Source organism: Gasterosteus aculeatus, chromosome 10, assembly GCF_964276395.1.
Source record: "Gasterosteus aculeatus chromosome 10, fGasAcu3.hap1.1, whole genome shotgun sequence".
Lineage (NCBI taxonomy): Eukaryota > Metazoa > Chordata > Actinopteri > Perciformes > Gasterosteidae > Gasterosteus > Gasterosteus aculeatus.
Window position 1 is genome coordinate 17,070,843 of NC_135697.1, and position 10,164 is coordinate 17,081,006.

The 10,164-nt window shown below is 50.0% G+C and overlaps 1 protein-coding gene across 2 annotated transcripts in view; it reads left to right on the forward strand.

Moving 5' to 3' along the window:
* cacng7a (calcium channel, voltage-dependent, gamma subunit 7a) overlaps window positions 1-9,815 on the forward strand; it is a 16,922-nt gene extending 7,107 nt beyond the window's left edge. The window contains exons 2-6 of one of the 2 annotated variants that reach the window (XM_078081856.1): window positions 505-700; window positions 1,266-1,352; window positions 2,188-2,328; window positions 5,032-5,177; window positions 6,476-9,815. In XM_078081856.1, coding sequence (XP_077937982.1) covers window positions 505-700; window positions 1,266-1,352; window positions 2,188-2,328; window positions 5,032-5,177; window positions 6,476-6,997 — 1,092 coding nt within the window. In that variant the 3' untranslated portion in view covers window positions 6,998-9,815. The remainder of the gene's footprint in view (window positions 1-504; window positions 701-1,265; window positions 1,353-2,187; window positions 2,329-5,031; window positions 5,178-6,475) is intronic. The other variant, XM_078081857.1, reaches the window with a different exon arrangement.
* Window positions 9,816-10,164: the final 349 nt, after the last annotated feature.

A 10,164-nucleotide genomic window follows, 5' to 3' on the forward strand; every position in this document is an offset into this window, starting at 1 on the left:
CTGCCAGGGAATAAAATGTGACCTCTGACCCCCAGGTCCTCGGACCCTAACGGGGCCCCTCGTGCTTTTGTCCCTTGTCATGTTACTAAAAATCCTCCTCCGACTGGATTGACAAACTGTTTGATGCTTCGCAATGCAGCTCGTCCACGGTTGCCCCCGCCCCCCCCCCCCCCCCCCACCCCTCCGGCCCTCCGTCACTTTCCCCTTTCATCACGTCTCCTGTCCGATACCACATACATATTTAACAGCCGGAGTCGATGAAAGTCAAGAAAGATAAAAATCAGAGGCTCCTCACTCATCGTTTCCGTACATCCCTGATCTGCTTTTGCATATTTTAAGATTTAAAAATCAATACATGAACTCAATCTTCGCCGCGTGCTCCCGTCACGCCACGTCTTCTCTGTCCCCTTCTTACGTTTTCCCCCCGAACGAGCCCATCGTGCTCCTCCTCTGCAGCGGCTCGTCACGTTTCTCCCCTGACCTGCGTGCTCCTTGTCTCCACAGATGAGTTCGTTCAGCACGAGGGCCCTGACGCTGCTCTCCTCGGTTTTCGGCGCCTGCGGTTTGCTGCTGGTGGGCGTCGCCGTGTCGACGGACTACTGGCTGCTGATGGAGGAGGGCATCGTGCTGCAGCAGAACCAGACCACCGAGGTCAAGATGGCGCTGCACTCCGGCCTCTGGAGGGTGTGCTTCGTGGCCGGTGGGTGATTGTGTCGCTGTGTGCTATTTCGTAATGCTGCGGGAACTACGAGTTTAACATCAAGGAAATCCCCTCTTACGTGTGTGGACCAAACGTGAACCAATGGAGAAGCAGCAGTGTCACTTCGGCATGAGTTGCTTATTCATGCATTCAAACACACAACCAAAGACACGCACTCGGCATCACAGGTACACACAAACGTCTGTCTCCGTGTTTGGGGTCACGATGTGGCTCTGGGGAGGCGGCTGTGTTTGTGTTTCCTTGTCGCCTGGTGCAGAAGATCAGAGAAGGAAACCATGGTGGCATTTGGAAGGGCTGTGTGTGTGTGTGTGTGTGTGTGTGTGTCCTCTCTCTGCCTACAGTTTGACGTTAATTGTCGTGTCCGTATTCAGCTCAAAGCCCCGTCTCTTCATAACCTCCCTTTCCTCCCTCACCTCTCTCCCGTCCCCCTGACAGTCCCCTCTTTCATTGTCACCATTGGTGGGTTTTGTTTCCACTCGTTGTCCCCCTCCTGTCTCTGCCGGTCCCTCTCAAGCCGTCCGGGTGTCCTCTCGCTCTGTTTCAGGGCCGGAGAAGGGCCGATGTGTGGCGTCGGAGTATTTCACCGAGCCGGAGATCGAGATCACGACGGAGAACACAGCCAACATACTCAGTGAGTCGAAGAAGAGGAAGAACTACACACTCTGCGAACACAGACACACACACAAGGTCATACGAGACTGATTAGGCCTTGTGGATTATCTACCACCAAACCTAAAGCAATTTGAAAATAAAGCCGTGATTCTTCAAACAGTATCACACAAGATGTGTTGGTGTGATCTTCTGTTCTCTAAGCTCAGCTAGAGTCCTACTGCTGACCAACCAGACCCGGGCAGAACCTTTGGGATTTGCAGAATCCAGCCGCATGGAACATGCACACAAACATTAAATGAATGTCGAGCGCTCGCTGAAGTTCCCCACGGGGCGATTCTGCCTGTGAGCGGTTTTAAAGATTTAATATGTCGACAGCGTGAACCGGCTCTCCAGGTCTCCGCCTGTCCCTCTGAAGGCAGTGTGGTCGGAGACCCCGGGGGGGGGCGTTAGGTCTGTTTAACGCGGGATAAACGTCCCCAGGTACACTCGCTAGTCACAACAGTGTAGTAACAGGGCTGAATAAAACATGTGCGGCGCAGTGGAACCACGCGAGAGCTGCAGCAGACAGTTAGAAGACGTTTATGCAAACGTTGGCAAAAACAAGTTCCTCTAACTGTGAAATGAACTAAATGTTTACTTTAAGTCATTGGGAATAAAAGGCTCCCCCATGCTGGACATTTTGGACCCACCAGCAAACTGTATCGTGTGTAATTATACTCTTTGCTGTGGTGCATGTGATGTTGAGTTTGGGATTTCATCGAATGGAAGTTGGATTTGGATTCAGTCCCCTGGCGTCGTGTTTTTTTAATCCGTCACGTCCTTCTCTCTCTTCCCAAATCCTCCCTGTCCTCCAGAAATGGTCCGGACCGCCACTCCCTTCCCGATGGTCTCCCTGCTCTTCGTCTTCACCGCCTTCGTCATCAGCAACATCGGACACATCCGGCCGCAGCGCACAATCCTCGCCTTTGTCTCCGGAATATTCTTCATCCTGTCAGGTAGCGTCCCGGGATTTTCTTTGACATGAGAAAGCATTAGAAGCATTTTTTGGGATTAAATCAGGAACGACTCGTAGACCAGAGAACAGCAGTCGGCGATCTGCCAATCACAGGAAGCCCCGCCCCCTAAAGCCTGTGCTGTTGTGTGGTTTATTTTCCTTGAAATACCGTTAACTATCATTTCTGTCCCACTGTCTTCCAACCGACAGCTCTTACAGCCTCAGGCCTCGTTCAGGACGGCAGGTAACAGGCCGCTAAGCCACGGGAGCTCGTCTCTCACCTTTCTGCTTAAATAAGAAGAGAAAAGAGCAGACGGGCAGGAGAAGCTTGTTAAAAGTCGACATTGTTCAAGGTCAACGGTAATGGGAGGATGGAAGACTCCCCCCGTGCGGCTCTAGTTTCCCTCCCCCAGCTGACAGCCTGTCAGAACTCACCTCGTCCTCGCTGGCCGGCTCACCGCTGAACGGGATTTAATTCCACGTAATTGCTCCCCGCTGAAGAAGCAGCAGGGCGGCGGCGGCGGCTTGATGCTGCGAGCTTTCTGTACGAGGTCACCAAACAGTCCGGAGGGACACCGGGCGGCAGTTGGACACTTCAGACAGGAGGTCGGTAACGAGGAAGGTCGCTCTCCTTCTCCCCGGCCTTCTGAGCGCTGAGCTGGAAATGGAAGCTCTGAAGGCTCAGGCGCCGTCTGCTGCAGTTCCTCGAACGGCCACTAGGGACCGGCTCCAACAGCGAGTCGGCACCCACGGGCCCCACGCGGTGAAACACCCGGCTGAATAAAAAGATCTTTACAGCTTTACAGCCTCTGCGGGTGATATCTGCATTAAAGAACTACACAGGGGGACTTTTCAATCATCCGTCTTTATCTTTAATACGCTTCAATGTCAGAAAAACACACCGAGGCATCAGCATCCCGCAGTGTCATCACGCCGGACACTCGGCGGACGCCTCTGCCCGTCAGCTGGAGTTCGGGGTCGAGCGGTTCAGCTGTTTTTTTGGGGACATTGCCGGTCTCTCAGCGGACAGGGTGACATCACCTTCCTGTTTCAGCGGGTTTCATTTTTCTGCAGGGGTGAGCTTTACCTCACAGATGCTAGCTTAGCATGGTGGAGTGCTGACTGGGGAGACGTGACCACCGTGAGGTCGCGGCAATGTCACTGAGCCAAACGGGAGAGAAACACATCAAAGGCCAATAAATAGTGATCAACGGAAGACACACAGATCTGCACACATACGTCACATCAATGTGCGCAGGGAAAGCAGACAAAGAACTGAAAAAGCACGTCAACCTATTTAAAAAAATATATATTAGTGTTTATTAGAAATTATAAGTTTGATTCACATGTGATTTTAAGATTTCTGTGAGCACCGTCTGGAGGATTAAGTAACACGTCAGAAACACTCACTAATTCCTGTGTGACGGTTCTCTGCACAAAGACACAAACCGATGGTTTCATTCTCCACTCGGAAGCAGCCAAATGACTCCTTCTGTTGCCCGGTGGCTGTTTGCCGTGAAATACAACGTTTCCCCAAAGGCCGCTCTGCGATTAGGGGTCAGGGGGGGTCAGGGGGGGTCGGGGCTGTTTCAGGAGGCTTGTCTCCAGGGCTGTTTCTCTGATGAAAAGTGCCCGTCGGAGGTTACAGCGCGGGCGCCGTGGACCAGCTGCTTCCTCCCATTTCTCCCGTCTGTCCCTCCCCCCAGCTCTCCAAAACTCTCCCACAACTCGGTGTCGTTTCTCCCCCTTTCGCCCCTGTGAATGTGCGTGTGTGTGTGTGTGTGTGTGTGTGTTCACGTTCAAACCCATGTGGGGCCCAGGCGGAACGGCGTAAACGGCCATTGAGACACAGCGCTGCCCCCTGGTGGTCAGACAGCGGAGTTACATCTCTGTCCCACGTGCCTTTTTCACCATTTCATGACGTCATTCATGAACCAGTCGCTTCTCCATGTTGGTGCGTGCGCACACAAGCCACGCCCACAGGGGCGTATTACTCAACAGTAATTAAAGGTGTGATATGGAACCCTTCCACCAAGTAGTAACGCCACCTTTTCTATTCGTGGAGTATTTCTGTAACCACATTTTTCAGGAGGAACAGCCTTCAAATGGAAGTGCGTGTTTGGTTGTTTAATTCCCGGCCATTGTGTAGTTGTTGTGATGTGTTTTAGGGGCAAAAAGTGATGCCAGGTGATTTAAATGAGAAGCGTCTCGTTTGTTGTGTTCACTGTGTGTGAGTTTCACCGCCGGAGGGTTCGGAGGTCGGCTGCAGCGGTTAGTGGCTCGACAGGGGAGAACGCACTCAAACACTCCTAATGAGGCTGCAGTGTGTGTGTGTGTGTGTGTGTGTGTGTGTGTGTGTGTGTGTGTGTGTGTGTGTGTGTGTGTGCACCATCTAGTAAGAGAGGATGTACATACATTAGTTTGTATCTACGGTCATGTGGGTTCTTAATGTGTGCACTGGTTTTTTGACCGCAAGCACAAGGGAGTGTGTGTGTGTGTGTGTGTGTGTGTGTGTGTGTTCGTGAGTGTGCGAGTGTGTGCGTCTGTGTGAGTTTGACTGTCCTCGTTTATTTCTGCACCAACAGCAGTCCGTTGTGTGTCATTTGTCAGCAGGACGAGGACGTGCTATGTTCATAAGGCAGCAGGATGAACCCGTGTCTTTGTAGCAGTGAGTGAGGGTCTCGTGTGCGTTTGTGCCTCTCAGGTCTCAGCCTGGTGGTCGGACTGGTCCTATATATCTCCAGTATTAATGACGAGGTGATGAACCGACCCAGAGAGGCCGAGCAGTTCTTCCACTACCGCTACGGCTGGTCCTTCGCCTTCGCCGCCTCCTCCTTCCTGCTGAAAGAGGTAATCCAAGAACACACACACACACACACACACACACACACGGATGTGCTCATGCATAAACAACACACTGCAGATGTATTCAAGGAAAGACGGGTCAAAAGGGATAATATGCACACACCCACACACATATACATTCTTTTATTACCAACAGAGGACCATCCCGCTATTACCGCCAAGAGAGGACCTCTGTTTTTTCTTTCTTTTCTGAACAACATTTCTTTCTTTATAATCATAAATACCTAATTTACCTAAAATACTTATGTCTTCTTCTTCTTAATGCACACGTATTCAGCCAAACACACACGCACACAATCACACAGACACACATTTTAAAAAAGCCTGTGTAGAAACCCGTCGTTCCGCCTGCATCAATATTCATGAATGATAATAGCTTGAGGACTTGAGGGCAGCAGCTCCATCTGCATGAGGACGTCCCTGGCTCCTTCTTCTCCCTCCTTCCTTCTTCATCCCTCCTCTCCTCTCCTCCCTCCTCCTCTCTCTCTGTCCTCTTTAGTTCTTATTTTCACTTTGCCTTTTTATTTTTCCGTTCCCTTCTCTCTCATTTCTCCTTTTCACCAGGTCTGTTCTGAATCCCACGTTTCTTCATTATGTTCCACTTTTTTTCTCATCTGAAGCTGTGTAACGTGGTATTTTTCACAAACACACTATATCGCTCCCACGCACGCTTATGCAAACACGTTCACCAGCAGGCTTTGGGGCGGTCGTACCAGCGATGTTATGAATGAATAGTGGATGAGCTGTGAAAACATGAACGCATTAGACAGTAGCGCATTCCACCAAGCCTGGAAATCCTCATGGAGTTATTTAGTTTTCTTCCCCCCTGAAGGCAGCGTGTAACAGTTTAAGCCGGCGTCAAGATGATTAGAGAACATTGTTGCAACAAGGATTTTTCTTTTCTTGGTTTACTGATGATGAACCGGAAATAATAAATGATAAACTCTCCCCTTCCATCTCAGGTCCTGTTCTCCATCAGTGACTTCACTGTATTTTTCTGTATTTATTTATCAGGTAGAAATGTAGATTTCATATTTTTAGTAATCTTTAGTCTTCTTTCTGCAGTACAGCTTTCAGCCACATGAGGGAGCAGGAATCTCTTGAATTATTCTGGTAATTGTAGCCTCTTTATAGCAGAATATCTGATATGATGAGTGGAAAAGCTTTTTTCCTTTTCAGGATAACACCATGTGATGTAACATTGTTCACGAACAAAACGATGAAAAGTGTAATTCTGGAAAGATCTGTGCTTTGCTGAGCATGACCTTGTGTCTTCGTCCCAGGGGGCCGGGGTGATGTCCGTCTACCTCTTCATGAAGCGCTACGCCGAGGAGGAGCTGTACCGGCCCCACCCCGCGCTCTACCGCCCCCGCATGTCCGAATGCAGCGACTACAGCGGCCAGTTCCTCCATCCGGACTCCTGGCCTCCGCCGCAGCGCGGCCGCAGCGCCTCCGACGTCTCCTCCGACATCTCCATCCAGCTCAACCAGACTCCACCGTCGCAGGCGCAGGCCAGGGGAGGGGGGGGCAGCTCCCAGGCGACGCCTTCCTCCGGGCCTTCGTCGGCGGCCAGTTACCAGCTCCAGCAGGCCTCCTCCTCCTCCACCTCCTCCTCCTACCCGCACCCCCTCCACCTCGCCGCCGCCTCCACCCTGCCCCGAGCCTCCCACGCCCACGGCGTCCCCCAGCCACACCCCCACCCGAGCGGCCCGCCGCCCCAGTCCCTCCCCATGGGGGTGCCGCCGTCTGCCGTGCTTCCTCCGCGCTATCACTCGCACATGCGAATGAGCGCCTCGCCGTGCTAGGCTACGTACTTAGAGAAGGGGGAGGGAAATCACAACTCGGGGGGGGGGGTGGGGGGGGGTTCGATTGGCCCTGGCACGACTCTTACAAGACAACAACACACACACGCGCACAAACACAAACTCCCCGCATCAGCAGAGTGTGGGAGGAGAGATGCAGCAGAGGGGATGAAGGGGGGGGTTTAGGGGAGATGATGAAGAGGAGAGGAGGGGGGGGGGGGGGGGGGATGACTCACCGCCGAGACGAAGACGGACACTTAACAAAACTTTTAAGGCGCTGCGAGGGACCCGGAGGGCAGCGACGAGACGCTGGTCTCTGATTCACATCCAAAACATCCACAAAAAGAACAACTTCTGAACAAGGAAGATGAATCTATCTTTCAATTAGCATATTTTTGTCAATCCACCGAGCTGGTTGGGCGGTTAACTTTGTTGCCTCTCAGTTCTTCTGGTTATTTTCTTGACGGTGGGATGAGAACCCGTGTGCTGCCATCAGAGAGCAAACCGGAAGCAACCGGCCAGCTGCTGCTGTGAGACTTTCCAACTTGTAGACGTGACGGAGCAGCGAAACCCGCTCCACTTCTGCTCCGTCGTCACAGACCCCCAAAGCCCGGCCTGCTCGCCTCCAAATATCACAGATTAGAGGTTCCTCCCAGGAGAACATTGCTTGTGTCCCGCGCGAAACGAGACTCCAACTTTAGACAATCGCTGATCTTTAACTGCAGGTTTTTGATGCCTTCACATAAACAATTAGTTTTGTGGGATTTCCGTTTTGTTTTTGTTTGAATGTGTGATTGTAATCCTGGGAACAATATTTCCCCTTACATGTAAATGTGTACGAGGTTGCAGTCCCATCGCATGGAAACTTCGTTTTTAGGACACAGGGTTGGCAAAGCAGTTTTGATTAATATAAATGTTCAAATATAAGTATTTTCATTTGATTTGCTTTATGCATGACGTCTCTTCACCAAAAACGGCATCCGCGTGAAAACATGAATTTCATAGAGAGAGTTTTGAACCCACCAGACCTAAATAGTTTAACAACAAGTTTATTCAGGTACGGGACGATTGATACATTTATTTCATCCTTTACTTCCCGACCATAACAAACCATATTTGAAAAGAATCAAGCCACTATGATGACGAATGCTCGCGTTATTAATACACAACTTTTGCACATGAGCCGTGACCTACAAACTATTATATACACAATCAGAGGTAAACTGTACATTCTTAGAGGTCTACACTTTAACTGTTTAGATATTCGCTTTTAATCTCATGCCAAAGCATACATTTGTAAAGCGTAACCCGCGTGGCGAGCGTGGGCTGTAAATATCACGTATGTTTTGTCTGTTGAGAGGGAAGCTCTGGGGATGAAACAGAAGACCTAAGCTCACAGTGCCGAGCACAGCTGGAAAGCTCCTGGAGGAGTTTCCCGCAGCGTCAGCAGCGACCGCTGGGGGACGGTCCGTTTCCACGGTGATCGGCCCCGGTGAAATCAAAATGGCTGCCTCGGAGATGCTGTTGCCATGGAAGTGAGAACATCATGTCTTAGGTTCTGTAGGACCGGTGAAAGCCGGGTTCGGTTCAGATGACCTACTGGAATCTAATCCACAGACTCATCTGTGATAATAGTGGCAGGATGTCAGGAGAAAGCGTCAGGTATATTTCCCCTGAATGTTTATTTATGTTTTTTCGAATGACAACGTGCTTCCTGAAGTGACGGATTTGACGTGAGGAGATGTAAGATGTTGCTTTGATGGACAGGAGACCGAAAGCCGGAGTGCACTGTGACCGCTTTGCATCCCGACGTCCCTCCTGGTCCATCTATTATCCACGTGAGCGGCTCAGCTGGAGTCGGATTCCACATCTTTTCACAGATCAATCTTTGGTCCCGTGACCAGAGGAAAGATGAATGTGACGTGAGAGGCCTGCGAGCCGCGTCGGTGCTACGAAGTGTGTGATCTCCCTCCAGTGTCCGATGTCTCCAACACAAGACGTTGTGCAAGAATTGATCGTTTATTCTATTTTTATTGTAGCTTTAAACGTCCCGTGTGTTTCAGGCCGTGTCAGGAAGTCATTAAAAGATGAATTCATTATAACGTTAAAACCATGAATTGCTTGATGGAACGAAAGCTACTTCCAGGTGTTCCAGCGGCAGTTTGAATTTGCACTAGGACAGGACTACGTCACATTACATCTCTTCATATCGACACTGGAGGTTTTCATGTTGCACAGTGACAAACTTAGACTGCTTGTTTTTGTAGCACACCAACAGTCGTTTGTGGACAGTCTTTGAAAAAGTCTTTTACGTTCAACCTGTTGCGCTGAGAGGAAACCAGTGTAGCAGACGGACAGCGATGTTGCCATATTTTATCCATACGTGGAAACTAAATCCTTCAGCAGTTAAGTATGAGAGCGCTTGCTTAGTTTTAAGATATTTAATTGAACTGCCAAAGCTGAGCATTCATGCTGTGTAGTGAGCGCACACACACACACACACACTGGTGTAGCTGACTTCTAAAGGGGTTGTTTTCAGTTTTAAGAGGCGTATAAAGGACTCCTGAGGACGTGACAGCAGAGCCGTAGCGCTGTGACGCTTCCTGTGTGCGACGCAGACAAACTGTGATCATTATGTAAATATCGCTGAACGCGCTTTACGCTTCACGTTGGACTGACGTGGCACCGATGATGGAATCCATGGAACCTTCATGGTTTTCCATCAGTTCTGCATATGTGCTAGTAGCAGGAGTGTGATTTGTATCTGCCAGCAGTGTTTTGTTAACTTTAAAACCAATAAAGCTTGCCTGCTTCCAGCCTCCTATTTGTTCATCGCTTTTTTGTCAGTTCGAAAATGAAAAAATGTAATATTTCAGTGCTAATGTTAACGAGTAAACTAGATTGAACCATTTTAATACACGTGTCTTTAATTGATTTGGGTTAAATTGATTCCGTTTGGATGGAGCACACTTGGGAGGAACACATCTGGGTCACAGAGCTTCATTTTATTCAAGATGTTACAACGCTGCCAGATTTATTTTGACCCTTTAATTACTCAAATTGCTCCTTTCGTACACATGAGAACACAATCCGAGCACTTGGGTTGATGGTTATTAATTGTTCGTATCTCACAGTGTTCCATTGAGCAGGTGACTGAGCCTCTGAGGACG